The sequence below is a fragment of the Salvelinus alpinus genome, chromosome 10 (genome assembly GCF_045679555.1).
Source record: "Salvelinus alpinus chromosome 10, SLU_Salpinus.1, whole genome shotgun sequence".
Classification (NCBI taxonomy): domain Eukaryota; kingdom Metazoa; phylum Chordata; class Actinopteri; order Salmoniformes; family Salmonidae; genus Salvelinus; species Salvelinus alpinus.
The window spans coordinates 23,940,289-23,956,215 of record NC_092095.1 but is presented as its reverse complement, the minus strand read 5'-3'; the positions used below and the strand labels follow the sequence as shown (position 1 = coordinate 23,956,215).

Sequence of the window (15,927 nt, the reverse complement as noted above, 5' to 3'; positions counted from 1 at the left end):
CCTGTTTCTGTAGTGCTGTCTCACCAACTCCTTTGGTCATTGGCATGACAACGACCATAGCAGTTGGCTGTGTGTGTGGTGCATTCAGTCAGTGAACTCTGCAGCATCTGTGTGAGTGCTGCTCGTCTCCCAGGCACAGACCTAACAGGTCCCAATTAAGTGGAATTTCAGAAGGTCAGAACAGAAGTCTAAACCTTTCTTCCAACATGATGATCACATAGAATACGTGACCAGCCAATGAACCCTTCTCCTAATAGCCTCTCTCTAACTAACTCTATAGCCATAGTTGATATTCATCGCCACGTGTGATCCCACGGTGGGAACTCCTCGATAGTATGTAGAGCAAGAGGATAAACAAGTCTCAGGGAGCCCAGCCTATCAGAGCCCAGAGAGACAGAGAGCCCAGCATATCAGAGTAGAGGGATGAGGTGTCCCTGTTTGAATCAGTCCAATTCTATTCCATGTTAATTACAGTTGAGGTAAAGGGAATATGGCGTGGATAAGGGCTGGACCAGATGAAGACAATAGGTCAGACTTTGTGGCGGGTGGGAACGGCTCTTTACGCCAACATTTAGCTTCCCACCGTGTATAGTAGGCCTCGCTAGGATACAAGATGCTCGACAAATGAAATTTGAGGGGATTAGAGTAATCCCTCTGAGATTGAGCCTATTTCGAAGATAAGAGCCACACAGCAGAAGAATAACGCAGCCGTGTGCGTGTTCACAATCGACAGACTGTATTATCCATCGAAAATATGCTGTCAGTGCACTTTAAGTGAACCGACCGCAGGAATTCTTCGAGAAAGAGAAATGCTGCTGACAGGATGTTAGAGTGGTTGCTGTCATGTTGTTGTCATTATCTTAGAAGACGAGCTTTTGCACGTATTTTCAAACGGAATCCAAATCAACCTTTTCTTTCTACTTGGTTTGAATTATTTAGTAATTTAAGACAAAAAATATGTTTTCACCGCAGCATGTTTCGCTTCTTGACTCAAGTAAACAAATATGCCCATTGTACTGTATTCTTTTGTTTGTTCAATACTGACATCTGTGTGCTGAAAATTTTAATTTGTTTCTCTTTCTCGCTCTCTCTTTCGGATTTCAGGGCTACCACAGGCCAAATCACTACATTGCTACCCAAGGTAAGAACAGAAACACACAACAAACTTGTTCTTGTCTGAATATCTCAGTATTGTTGTTGGATCTGCAAGTCTTCAGTCTGCTGTTCAGTATGACAGCCTCACCAGAGCTGTCAACACAGATATACAAGAGATCTGTAAAAAGCTGTGGGACTCCCCTCTCTCTCGCTCTCTAACCAACCTCCCCCCTCCTTTATTCCCTGCAGCCTGTCCAAGCTGTGTTGTGCTGAAGTTGCGTCTTAGCGCAATTAATCAGTTGTGTGAGCAAAAGGGGAGGGGTGAGAATTGCAGTAATAAATAAATGGATAAGTTCATGTGTACTGGCGTGGTCTGTGTACATGCATATGCGTGTCTAAACGTGTGTGTTGTATTACTGCATTAATCCGGCAGGCATACGCTTTTCCCACAAGCCTGCTGGAGGTGAGCTCTGATTGATAGTTAATTGTTGTTGAATTCTTGGAGGCAATGTTTTCTCGGCCAGCCGCGCAAAGGTAATTCCATTCCACGCTCTCTCTACGACTATAGGCAGCCAATCCAGCACAGTCAGACCTAGTAGACAGTCTGGTGATCTAGTGGGTCTGGGAGCTGCATAATGACCTAGTAGACAGTCTGGTGGTCTAGTGGGTCTGGGAGCTGCATAATGACCTAGTAGACAGTCTGGTGGTCTGGGAGCTGCATAATGACCTAGTAGACAGTCTGGTGGTCTGGGAGCTGCATAATGACCTAGTAGACAGTCTGGTGGTCTGGGAGCTGTATAATGACCTAGTAGACAGTCTTGTGGTCTGGGAGCTGCATAATGACATAGTAGACAGTCTGGTGGCCTAGTGGGTCTGGGAGCTGCATAATGACCTAGTAGACAGTCTGGTGGTCTAGTGGGTCTGGGAGCTGCATAATGACCTAGTAGACAGTCTGGTGGTCTGGGAGCTGCATAATGACCTAGTAGACAGTCTGGTGGTCTGGGAGCTGCATAATGACATAGAAGACAGTCTGGTGGCCTAGTGGGCCTGGGAGCTGCATCATGACCTAGTAGACAGTCTGGTGGTATAGTGGGTATTGGAGCTGCATCATGACCTATTAGACAGTCTGGTGGTCTAGTGGGTCTGGGAGCTGCATCATGACCTATTAGACAGTCTGGTGGTCTAGTGGGTCTGGGAGCTGCATAATGACCTAGTAGACAGTCTGGTGGTCTGGGAGCTGCATAATGACCTAGTAGACAGTCTGGTGGTCTGGGAGCTGCATAATGACCTAGTAGACAGTCTGGTGGTCTAGTGGGTCTGGGAGCTGCATCATGACCTATTAGACAGTCTGGTGGTCTAGTGGGTCTGGGAGCTGCATCATGACCTAGTAGACAGTCTGGTGGTATAGTGGGTATTGGAGCTGCATCATGACCTAGTAGACAGTCTGGTGGTCTAGTGGGTCTTGGAGCTGCATCATGACCTATTAGACAGTCTGGTGGTCTAGTGGGTCTGGGAGCTGCATAATGACCTAGTAGACAGTCTGGTGGTCTGGGAGCTACATAATGACCTAGTAGACAGGCTGGTGGTCTAGGAGCTGCATAATGACATGGTAGACAGTCTGGTGGTCTAGTGGGTCTGGGAGCTGCATAATGACCTAGTAGACAGTCTGGTGGTCTAGTGGGTCTGGGAGCTGCATAATGACCTAGTAGACAGTCTGGTGGTCTAGGAGCTGCATAATGACCTAGTAGACAGTCTGGTGGTCTGGGAGCTACATAATGACCTAGTAGACATTCTGGTGGTCTGGGAGCTACATAATGACCCAGTAGACAGTCTGGTGGTCTGGGAGCTGCATAATGACCTAGTAGACAGTCTGGTGGTCTAGTGGGTCTGGGAGCTGCATAATGACCTAGTAGACAGTCTGGTGGTCTAGCGGGTCTGGGAGCTGCATAATGACCTAGTAGACAGTCTGATGGTCTAGGAGCTACATAATGACCTAGTAGACAGTCTGGTGGTCTAGTGGGTCTGGGAGCTGCATAATGACCTAGTAGACAGTCTGGTGGTCTGGGAGCTGCATAATGACCTAGTAGACAGTCTGGTGGTCTAGTGGGTCTGGGAGCTGCATAATGACATAGTAGACAGTCTGGTGGCCTAGTGGGTCTGGGAGCTGCATAATGACCTAGTAGACATTCTGGTGGTCTGGGAGCTACATAATGACCCAGTAGACAGTCTGGTGGTCTGGGAGCTGCATAATGACCTAGTAGACAGTCTGGTGGTCTAGTGGGTCTGGGAGCTGCATAATGACCTAGTAGACAGTCTGGTGGTCTAGTGGGTCTTGGAGCTGCATCATGACCTATTAGACAGTCTGGTGGTCTAGTGGGTCTGGGAGCTGCATAATGACCTAGTAGACAGTCTGGTGGTCTAGTTGGTCTGGGAGCTGCATAATGACCTAGTAGACAGTCTGGTGGTCTAGGAGCTGCATAATGACCTAGTAGACAGTCTGGTGGTCTGGGAGCTACATAATGACCTAGTAGACATTCTGGTGGTCTGGGAGCTACATAATGACCTAGTAGACAGTCTGGTGGTCTGGGAGCTGCATAATGACCTAGTAGACAGTCTGGTGGTCTAGTGGGTCTGGGAGCTGCATAATGACCTAGTAGACAGTCTGGTGGTCTGGGAGCTACATAATGACCTAGTAGACAGTCTGGTGGTCTAGTGGGTCTGGGAGCTGCATAATGACCTAGTAGACAGTCTGGTGGTCTGGGAGCTGCATAATGACCTAGTAGACAGTCTGGTGGTCTAGTGGGTCTGGGAGCTGCATAATGACCTAGTAGACAGTCTGGTGGTCTAGTGGGCCTGGGAGCTGTATAATGACCTAGTAGACAGTCTGGTGGTCTGGGAGCTGCATAATGACATAGTAGACAGTCTGGTGGCCTAGTGGGTCTGGGAGCTGCATAATGACCTAGTAGACATTCTGGTGGTCTGGGAGCGACATAATGACCCAGTAGACAGTCTGGTGGTCTGGGAGCTGCATAATGACCTAGTAGACAGTCTGGTGGTCTAGTGGGTCTGGGAGCTGCATAATGACCTAGTAGACAGTCTGGTGGTCTAGTGGGTCTGGGAGCTGCATAATGACCTAGTAGACAGTCTGGTGGTCTGGGAGCTGCATAATGACCTAGTAGACAGTCTGGTGGTCTGGGAGCTGCATAATGACCTAGTAGACAGTCTGGTGGTCTGGGAGCTGTATAATGACCTAGTAGACAGTCTTGTGGTCTGGGAGCTGCATAATGACATAGTAGACAGTCTGGTGGCCTAGTGGGTCTGGGAGCTGCATAATGACCTAGTAGACAGTCTGGTGGTCTAGTGGGTCTGGGAGCTGCATAATGACCTAGTAGACAGTCTGGTGGTCTGGGAGCTGCATAATGACCTAGTAGACAGTCTGGTGGTCTGGGAGCTGCATAATGACATAGAAGACAGTCTGGTGGCCTAGTGGGCCTGGGAGCTGCATCATGACCTAGTAGACAGTCTGGTGGTATAGTGGGTATTGGAGCTGCATCATGACCTATTAGACAGTCTGGTGGTCTAGTGGGTCTGGGAGCTGCATCATGACCTATTAGACAGTCTGGTGGTCTAGTGGGTCTGGGAGCTGCATAATGACCTAGTAGACAGTCTGGTGGTCTGGGAGCTACATAATGACCTAGTAGACAGGCTGGTGGTCTAGGAGCTGCATAATGACATGGTAGACAGTCTGGTGGTCTAGTGGGTCTGGGAGCTGCATAATGACCTAGTAGACAGTCTGGTGGTCTAGTGGGTCTGGGAGCTGCATAATGACCTAGTAGACAGTCTGGTGGTCTAGGAGCTGCATAATGACCTAGTAGACAGTCTGGTGGTCTGGGAGCTACATAATGACCTAGTAGACATTCTGGTGGTCTGGGAGCTACATAATGACCCAGTAGACAGTCTGGTGGTCTGGGAGCTGCATAATGACCTAGTAGACAGTCTGGTGGTCTAGTGGGTCTGGGAGCTGCATAATGACCTAGTAGACAGTCTGGTGGTCTAGCGGGTCTGGGAGCTGCATAATGACCTAGTAGACAGTCTGATGGTCTAGGAGCTACATAATGACCTAGTAGACAGTCTGGTGGTCTAGTGGGTCTGGGAGCTGCATAATGACCTAGTAGACAGTCTGGTGGTCTGGGAGCTGCATAATGACCTAGTAGACAGTCTGGTGGTCTAGTGGGTCTGGGAGCTGCATAATGACATAGTAGACAGTCTGGTGGCCTAGTGGGTCTGGGAGCTGCATAATGACCTAGTAGACATTCTGGTGGTCTGGGAGCTACATAATGACCCAGTAGACAGTCTGGTGGTCTGGGAGCTGCATAATGACCTAGTAGACAGTCTGGTGGTCTAGTGGGTCTGGGAGCTGCATAATGACCTAGTAGACAGTCTGGTGGTCTAGTGGGTCTTGGAGCTGCATCATGACCTATTAGACAGTCTGGTGGTCTAGTGGGTCTGGGAGCTGCATAATGACCTAGTAGACAGTCTGGTGGTCTAGTTGGTCTGGGAGCTGCATAATGACCTAGTAGACAGTCTGGTGGTCTAGGAGCTGCATAATGACCTAGTAGACAGTCTGGTGGTCTGGGAGCTACATAATGACCTAGTAGACATTCTGGTGGTCTGGGAGCTACATAATGACCTAGTAGACAGTCTGGTGGTCTGGGAGCTGCATAATGACCTAGTAGACAGTCTGGTGGTCTAGTGGGTCTGGGAGCTGCATAATGACCTAGTAGACAGTCTGGTGGTCTGGGAGCTGCATAATGACCTAGTAGACAGTCTGGTGGTCTAGTGGGTCTGGGAGCTGCATAATGACCTAGTAGACAGTCTGGTGGTCTAGTGGGCCTGGGAGCTGTATAATGACCTAGTAGACAGTCTGGTGGTCTGGGAGCTGCATAATGACATAGTAGACAGTCTGGTGGCCTAGTGGGTCTGGGAGCTGCATAATGACCTAGTAGACATTCTGGTGGTCTGGGAGCGACATAATGACCCAGTAGACAGTCTGGTGGTCTGGGAGCTGCATAATGACCTAGTAGACAGTCTGGTGGTCTAGTGGGTCTGGGAGCTGCATAATGACCTAGTAGACAGTCTGGTGGTCTAGTGGGTCTGGGAGCTGCATAATGACCTAGTAGACAGTCTGGTGGTCTGGGAGCTGCATAATGACCTAGTAGACAGTCTGGTGGTCTGGGAGCTGCATAATGACCTAGTAGACAGTCTGGTGGTCTGGGAGCTGTATAATGACCTAGTAGACAGTCTTGTGGTCTGGGAGCTGCATAATGACATAGTAGACAGTCTGGTGGCCTAGTGGGTCTGGGAGCTGCATAATGACCTAGTAGACAGTCTGGTGGTCTAGTGGGTCTGGGAGCTGCATAATGACCTAGTAGACAGTCTGGTGGTCTGGGAGCTGCATAATGACCTAGTAGACAGTCTGGTGGTCTGGGAGCTGCATAATGACATAGAAGACAGTCTGGTGGCCTAGTGGGCCTGGGAGCTGCATCATGACCTAGTAGACAGTCTGGTGGTATAGTGGGTATTGGAGCTGCATCATGACCTATTAGACAGTCTGGTGGTCTAGTGGGTCTGGGAGCTGCATCATGACCTATTAGACAGTCTGGTGGTCTAGTGGGTCTGGGAGCTGCATAATGACCTAGTAGACAGTCTGGTGGTCTGGGAGCTGCATAATGACCTAGTAGACAGTCTGGTGGTCTGGGAGCTGCATAATGACCTAGTAGACAGTCTGGTGGTCTAGTGGGTCTGGGAGCTGCATCATGACCTATTAGACAGTCTGGTGGTCTAGTGGGTCTGGGAGCTGCATCATGACCTAGTAGACAGTCTGGTGGTATAGTGGGTATTGGAGCTGCATCATGACCTAGTAGACAGTCTGGTGGTCTAGTGGGTCTTGGAGCTGCATCATGACCTATTAGACAGTCTGGTGGTCTAGTGGGTCTGGGAGCTGCATAATGACCTAGTAGACAGTCTGGTGGTCTGGGAGCTACATAATGACCTAGTAGACAGGCTGGTGGTCTAGGAGCTGCATAATGACATGGTAGACAGTCTGGTGGTCTAGTGGGTCTGGGAGCTGCATAATGACCTAGTAGACAGTCTGGTGGTCTAGTGGGTCTGGGAGCTGCATAATGACCTAGTAGACAGTCTGGTGGTCTAGGAGCTGCATAATGACCTAGTAGACAGTCTGGTGGTCTGGGAGCTACATAATGACCTAGTAGACATTCTGGTGGTCTGGGAGCTACATAATGACCCAGTAGACAGTCTGGTGGTCTGGGAGCTGCATAATGACCTAGTAGACAGTCTGGTGGTCTAGTGGGTCTGGGAGCTGCATAATGACCTAGTAGACAGTCTGGTGGTCTAGCTCGTCTGGGAGCTGCATAATGACCTAGTAGACAGTCTGATGGTCTGGGAGCTACATAATGACCTAGTAGACAGTCTGGTGGTCTAGTGGGTCTGGGAGCTGCATAATGACCTAGTAGACAGTCTGGTGGTCTGGGAGCTGCATAATGACCTAGTAGACAGTCTGGTGGTCTAGTGGGTCTGGGAGCTGCATAATGACCTAGTAGACAGTCTGGTGGTCTAGTGGGCCTGGGAGCTGTATAATGACCTAGTAGACAGTCTGGTGGTCTGGGAGCTGCATAATGACATAGTAGACAGTCTGGTGGCCTAGTGGGTCTGGGAGCTGCATAATGACCTAGTAGACATTCTGGTGGTCTGGGAGCTACATAATGACCCAGTAGACAGTCTGGTGGTCTGGGAGCTGCATAATGACCTAGTAGACAGTCTGGTGGTCTAGTGGGTCTGGGAGCTGCATAATGACCTAGTAGACAGTCTGGTGGTCTAGTGGGTCTTGGAGCTGCATCATGACCTATTAGACAGTCTGGTGGTCTAGTGGGTCTGGGAGCTGCATAATGACCTAGTAGACAATCTGGTGGTCTGGGAGCTACATAATGACATGGTAGACAGTCTGGTGGTCTAGTGGGTCTGGGAGCTGCATAATGACCTAGTAGACAGTCTGGTGGTCTAGTTGGTCTGGGAGCTGCATAATGACCTAGTAGACAGTCTGGTGGTCTAGGAGCTGCATAATGACCTAGTAGACAGTCTGGTGGTCTGGGAGCTACATAATGACCTAGTAGACATTCTGGTGGTCTGGGAGCTACATAATGACCTAGTAGACAGTCTGGTGGTCTGGGAGCTGCATAATGACCTAGTAGACAGTCTGGTGGTCTAGTGGGTCTGGGAGCTGCATAATGACCTAGTAGACAGTCTGGTGGTCTGGGAGCTACATAATGACCTAGTAGACAGTCTGGTGGTCTAGTGGGTCTGGGAGCTGCATAATGACCTAGTAGACAGTCTGGTGGTCTGGGAGCTGCATAATGACCTAGTAGACAGTCTGGTGGTCTAGTGGGTCTGGGAGCTGCATAATGACCTAGTAGACAGTCTGGTGGTCTAGTGGGCCTGGGAGCTGTATAATGACCTAGTAGACAGTCTGGTGGTCTGGGAGCTGCATAATGACATAGTAGACAGTCTGGTGGCCTAGGGGGTCTGGGAGCTGCATAATGACCTAGTAGACATTCTGGTGGTCTGGGAGCTGCATAATGACCTAGTAGACAGTCTGGTGGTCTAGTGGGTCTGGGAGCTGCATAATGACCTAGTAGACAGTCTGGTGGTCTAGTGGGTCTGGGAGCTGCATAATGACCTAGTAGACAGTCTGGTGGTCTAGTTGCTCTGGGAGCTGCATAATGACCTAGTAGACAGTCTGGTGGTCTAGGAGCTGCATAATGACCTAGTAGACAGTCTGGTGGTCTGGGAGCTACATAATGACCTAGTAGACATTCTGGTGGTCTGGGAGCTACATAATGACCTAGTAGACAGTCTGGTGGTCTGGGAGCTGCATAATGACCTAGTAGACAGTCTGGTGGTCTAGTGGGTCTGGGAGCTACATAATGACCTAGTAGACAGTCTGGTGGTCTGGGAGCTGCATAATGACCTAGTAGACAGTCTGGTGGTCTAGTGGGTCTGGGAGCTGCATAATGACCTAGTAGACAGTCTGGTGGTCTAGCGGGTCTGGGAGCTGCATAATGACCTAGTAGACAGTCTGGTGGTCTAGGAGCTGCATAATGACCTTGTAGACAGTCTGGTGGTCTGGGAGCTGCATAATGACCTAGTAGACAGTCTGGTGGTCTGGGAGCTACATAATGACCTAGTAGACAGTCTGGTGGTCTGTGAGCTACATAATGACCTAGTAGACAGTCTGGTGGTCTGGGAGCTACATAATGACCTAGTAGACATTCTGGTGGTCTGGGAGCTGCATAATGACCTAGTAGACAGTCTGGTGGTCTGGGAGCTACATAATGACCTAGTAGACAGTCTGGTGGTCTAGGAGCTGCATCATGACCTAGTAGACAGTCTGGTGGTCTAGTGGGTCTGGGAGTTGCATAATGACCTAGTAGACAGTCTGGTGGTCTAGGAGCTGCATAATGACCTAGTAGACAGTATGGTGGTCTAGGAGCTGCATAATGACCTAGTAGACAGTCTGGTGGTCTGGGAGCTGCATAATGACCTAGTAGACAGTCTGGTGGTCTGGGAGCTGCATAATGACATAGTAGACAGTCTGGTGGCCTAGTGGGTCTGGGAGCTGCATAATGACCTAGTAGACATTCTGGTGGTCTGGGAGCTACATAATGACCCAGTAGACAGTCTGGTGGTCTGGGAGCTGCATAATGACCTAGTAGACAGTCTGGTGGTCTAGTGGGTCTGGGAGCTGCATAATGACCTAGTAGACAGTCTGGTGGTCTAGTGGGTCTTGGAGCTGCATCATGACCTATTAGACAGTCTGGTGGTCTAGTGGGTCTGGGAGCTGCATAATGACCTAGTAGACAGTCTGGTGGTCTGGGAGCTACATAATGACCTAGTAGACAGTCTGGTGGTCTAGGAGCTGCATAATGACATGGTAGACAGTCTGGTGGTCTAGTGGGTCTGGGAGCTGCATAATGACCTAGTAGACAGTCTGGTGGTCTAGTTGGTCTGGGAGCTGCATAATGACCTAGTAGACAGTCTGGTGGTCTAGGAGCTGCATAATGACCTAGTAGACAGTCTGGTGGTCTGGGAGCTACATAATGACCTAGTAGACATTCTGGTGGTCTGGGAGCTACATAATGACCTAGTAGACAGTCTGGTGGTCTGGGAGCTACATAATGACCCAGTAGACAGTCTGGTGGTCTGGGAGCTGCATAATGACCTAGTAGACAGTCTGGTGGTCTAGTGGGTCTGGGAGCTGCATAATGACCTAGTAGACAGTCTGGTGGTCTAGCTCGTCTGGGAGCTGCATAATGACCTAGTAGACAGTCTGATGGTCTGGGAGCTACATAATGACCTAGTAGACAGTCTGGTGGTCTAGTGGGTCTGGGAGCTGCATAATGACCTAGTAGACAGTCTGGTGGTCTGGGAGCTGCATAATGACCTAGTAGACAGTCTGGTGGTCTAGTGGGTCTGGGAGCTGCATAATGACCTAGTAGACAGTCTGGTGGTCTAGTGGGCCTGGGAGCTGTATAATGACCTAGTAGACAGTCTGGTGGTCTGGGAGCTGCATAATGACATAGTAGACAGTCTGGTGGCCTAGTGGGTCTGGGAGCTGCATAATGACCTAGTAGACATTCTGGTGGTCTGGGAGCTACATAATGACCCAGTAGACAGTCTGGTGGTCTGGGAGCTGCATAATGACCTAGTAGACAGTCTGGTGGTCTAGTGGGTCTGGGAGCTGCATAATGACCTAGTAGACAGTCTGGTGGTCTAGTGGGTCTTGGAGCTGCATCATGACCTATTAGACAGTCTGGTGGTCTAGTGGGTCTGGGAGCTGCATAATGACCTAGTAGACAATCTGGTGGTCTGGGAGCTACATAATGACATGGTAGACAGTCTGGTGGTCTAGTGGGTCTGGGAGCTGCATAATGACCTAGTAGACAGTCTGGTGGTCTAGTTGGTCTGGGAGCTGCATAATGACCTAGTAGACAGTCTGGTGGTCTAGGAGCTGCATAATGACCTAGTAGACAGTCTGGTGGTCTGGGAGCTACATAATGACCTAGTAGACATTCTGGTGGTCTGGGAGCTACATAATGACCTAGTAGACAGTCTGGTGGTCTGGGAGCTGCATAATGACCTAGTAGACAGTCTGGTGGTCTAGTGGGTCTGGGAGCTGCATAATGACCTAGTAGACAGTCTGGTGGTCTGGGAGCTACATAATGACCTAGTAGACAGTCTGGTGGTCTAGTGGGTCTGGGAGCTGCATAATGACCTAGTAGACAGTCTGGTGGTCTGGGAGCTGCATAATGACCTAGTAGACAGTCTGGTGGTCTAGTGGGTCTGGGAGCTGCATAATGACCTAGTAGACAGTCTGGTGGTCTAGTGGGCCTGGGAGCTGTATAATGACCTAGTAGACAGTCTGGTGGTCTGGGAGCTGCATAATGACATAGTAGACAGTCTGGTGGCCTAGGGGGTCTGGGAGCTGCATAATGACCTAGTAGACATTCTGGTGGTCTGGGAGCTGCATAATGACCTAGTAGACAGTCTGGTGGTCTAGTGGGTCTGGGAGCTGCATAATGACCTAGTAGACAGTCTGGTGGTCTAGTGGGTCTGGGAGCTGCATAATGACCTAGTAGACAGTCTGGTGGTCTAGTTGCTCTGGGAGCTGCATAATGACCTAGTAGACAGTCTGGTGGTCTAGGAGCTGCATAATGACCTAGTAGACAGTCTGGTGGTCTGGGAGCTACATAATGACCTAGTAGACATTCTGGTGGTCTGGGAGCTACATAATGACCTAGTAGACAGTCTGGTGGTCTGGGAGCTGCATAATGACCTAGTAGACAGTCTGGTGGTCTAGTGGGTCTGGGAGCTACATAATGACCTAGTAGACAGTCTGGTGGTCTGGGAGCTGCATAATGACCTAGTAGACAGTCTGGTGGTCTAGTGGGTCTGGGAGCTGCATAATGACCTAGTAGACAGTCTGGTGGTCTAGCGGGTCTGGGAGCTGCATAATGACCTAGTAGACAGTCTGGTGGTCTAGGAGCTGCATAATGACCTTGTAGACAGTCTGGTGGTCTGGGAGCTGCATAATGACCTAGTAGACAGTCTGGTGGTCTGGGAGCTACATAATGGCCTAGTAGACAGTCTGGTGGTCTGTGAGCTACATAATGACCTAGTAGACAGTCTGGTGGTCTGGGAGCTACATAATGACCTAGTAGACATTCTGGTGGTCTGGGAGCTGCATAATGACCTAGTAGACAGTCTGGTGGTCTGGGAGCTACATAATGACCTAGTAGACAGTCTGGTGGTCTAGGAGCTGCATCATGACCTAGTAGACAGTCTGGTGGTCTAGTGGGTCTGGGAGTTGCATAATGACCTAGTAGACAGTCTGGTGGTCTAGGAGCTGCATAATGACCTAGTAGACAGTATGGTGGTCTAGGAGCTGCATAATGACCTAGTAGACAGTCTGGTGGTCTGGGAGCTGCATAATGACCTAGTAGACAGTCTGGTGGTCTGGGAGCTGCATAATGACATAGTAGACAGTCTGGTGGCCTAGTGGGTCTGGGAGCTGCATAATGACCTAGTAGACATTCTGGTGGTCTGGGAGCTACATAATGACCCAGTAGACAGTCTGGTGGTCTGGGAGCTGCATAATGACCTAGTAGACAGTCTGGTGGTCTAGTGGGTCTGGGAGCTGCATAATGACCTAGTAGACAGTCTGGTGGTCTAGTGGGTCTTGGAGCTGCATCATGACCTATTAGACAGTCTGGTGGTCTAGTGGGTCTGGGAGCTGCATAATGACCTAGTAGACAGTCTGGTGGTCTGGGAGCTACATAATGACCTAGTAGACAGTCTGGTGGTCTAGGAGCTGCATAATGACATGGTAGACAGTCTGGTGGTCTAGTGGGTCTGGGAGCTGCATAATGACCTAGTAGACAGTCTGGTGGTCTAGTTGGTCTGGGAGCTGCATAATGACCTAGTAGACAGTCTGGTGGTCTAGGAGCTGCATAATGACCTAGTAGACAGTCTGGTGGTCTGGGAGCTACATAATGACCTAGTAGACATTCTGGTGGTCTGGGAGCTACATAATGACCTAGTAGACAGTCTGGTGGTCTGGGAGCTGCATAATGACCTAGTAGACAGTCTGGTGGTCTAGTGGGTCTGGGAGCTGCATAATGACCTAGTAGACAGTCTGGTGGTCTGGGAGCTACATAATGACCTAGTAGACAGTCTGGTGGTCTGGGAGCTGCATAATGACCTAGTAGACAGTCTGGTGGTCTAGTGGGTCTGGGAGCTGCATAATGACCTAGTAGACAGTCTGGTGGTCTAGCGGGTCTGGGAGCTGCATAATGACCTAGTAGACAGTCTGGTTGTCTAGGAGCTGCATAATGACCTAGTAGACAGTCTGGTGGTCTGGGAGCTGCATAATGACCTAGTAGACAGTCTGGTGGTCTGGGAGCTACATAATGACCTAGTAGACAGTCTGGTGGTCTGGGAGCTACATAATGACCTAGTAGACAGTCTGGTGGTCTGGGAGCTACATAATGACCTAGTAGACAGTCTGGTGGTCTGGGAGCTACATAATGACCTAGTAGACATTCTGGTGGTCTGGGAGCTGCATAATGACCTAGTAGACAGTCTGGTGGTCTGGGAGCTGCATAATGACCTAGTAGACAGTCTGGTGGTCTAGGAGCTGCATAATGACCTAGTAGACAGTCTGGTGGTCTAGTGGGTCTGGGAGCTGCATAATGACCTAGTAGACAGTCTGGTGGTCTAGGAGCTACATAATGACCTAGTAGACAGTCTGGTGGTCTGGGAGCTGCATAATGACCTAGTAGACAGTCTGATGGTCTGGGAGCTGCATAATGACCTAGTAGACAGTCTTGTGGTCTAGTGGGTCTGGGAGCTGCATAATGACCTAGTAGACAGTCTGATGGTCTGGGAGCTGCATAATGACCTAGTAGACAGTCTGGTTGCCTAGTGGGTCTGGGAGCTGCATAATGACCTAGTAGACAGTCTGGTGGTCTAGTGGGTCTGGGAGCTGCATAATGACCTAGTAGACAGTCTGGTGGTCTAGTGGGTCTGGGAGCTGCATAATGACCTAGTAGACCGTCTGGTGGTCTAGTGGGTCTGGGAGCTGCATAATGACCTAGTAGACAGTCTGGTGGTCTGGGAGCTACATAATGACCCAGTAGACAGTCTGGTGGTCTGGGAGCTGCATAATGACCTAGTAGACAGTCTGGTGGTCTAGTGGGTCTGGGAGCTGCATAATGACCTAGTAGACCGTCTGGTGGTCTAGTGGGTCTGGGAGCTGCATAATGACCTAGTAGACAGTCTGGTGGTCTGGGAGCTACATAATGACCCAGTAGACAGTCTGGTGGTCTGGGAGCTGCATAATGACCTAGTAGACAGTCTGGTGGTCTAGTGGGTCTGGGAGCTGCATAATGACCTAGTAGACAGTCTGGTGGTCTAGCGGGTCTGGGAGCTGCATAATGACCTAGTAGACAGTCTGATGGTCTAGGAGCTACATAATGACCTAGTAGACAGTCTGGTGGTCTAGTGGGTCTGGGAGCTGCATAATGACCTAGTAGACAGTCTGGTGGTCTAGTGGGTCTGGGAGCTGCATAATGACCTAGTAGACAGTCTGATGGTCTGGGAGCTGCATAATGACCTAGTAGACAGTCTGATGGTCTGGGAGCTGCATAATGACCTAGTAGACAGTCTGGTGGTCTAGTGGGCCTGGGAGCTGCATAATGACCTAGTAGACAGTCTGGTGGCCTGGGAGCTGCATAATGACCTAGTAGACAGTCTGGTGGTCTGGGAGCTGCATAATGACCTAGTGGACAGTCTGGTGGTCTAGTGGGTCTGGGAGCTGCATAATGACCTAGTGGACAGTCTGGTGGTCTAGTGGGTCTGGGAGCTGCATCATGACCTAGTAGACAGTCTGGTGGTATAGTGGGTATTGGAGCTGCATCATGACCTAGTAGACAGTCTGGTGGTCTAGTGGGTCTTGGAGCTGCATCATGACCTAGTAGACAGTCTGGTGGTCTAGTGGGTCTGGGAGCTGCATAATGACCTAGTAGACAGTCTGGTGGTTTTGGAGCTACATAATGACCTAGTAGACAGTCTGGTGGTCTAGGAGCTGCATAATGACCTAGTAGACAGTCTGGTGGTCTAGGAGCTGCATAATGACCTAGTAGACAGTTTGGTGGTCTGGGAGCTGCATAATGACCTAGTAGACAGTCTGGTGGTCTAGGAGCTGCATAATGACCTAGTAGACAGTCTGGTGGTCTGGGAGCTACATAATGACCTAGTAGACATTCTGGTGGTCTGGGAGCTACATAATGACCCAGTAGACAGTCTGGTGGTCTGGGAGCTGCATAATGACCTAGTAGACAGTCTGGTGGTCTAGTGGGTCTGGGAGCTGCATAATGACCTAGTAGACAGTCTGGTGGTCTAGCGGGTCTGGGAGCTGCATAATGACCTAGTAGACAGTCTGATGGTCTAGGAGCTACATAATGACCTAGTAGACAGTCTGGTGGTCTAGTGGGTCTGGGAGCTGCATAATGACCTAGTAGACAGTCTGGTGGTCTGGGAGCTGCATAATGACCTAGTAGACAGTCTGGTGGTCTAGTGGGTCTGGGAGCTGCATAATGACCTAGTAGACAGTCTGGTGGTCTAGTGGGCCTGGGAGCTGTATAATGACCTAGTAGACAGTCTGGTGGTCTGGGAGCTGCATAATGACATAGTAGACAG

At 50.0% G+C, this 15,927-nt stretch overlaps 1 protein-coding gene across 10 annotated transcripts in view; it reads left to right on the top strand.

The window, feature by feature from the left end:
* Window positions 1-15,927, top strand: part of LOC139531751 (receptor-type tyrosine-protein phosphatase mu-like) — a 307,488-nt gene that overhangs the window by 261,533 nt on the left and 30,028 nt on the right. For all 10 annotated transcript variants that reach the window (XM_071328521.1, XM_071328518.1, XM_071328517.1 and 7 more), the window contains one exon: window positions 1,105-1,141. In XM_071328521.1, the coding sequence (XP_071184622.1) occupies window positions 1,105-1,141 (37 nt within the window). The remainder of the gene's footprint in view (window positions 1-1,104; window positions 1,142-15,927) is intronic.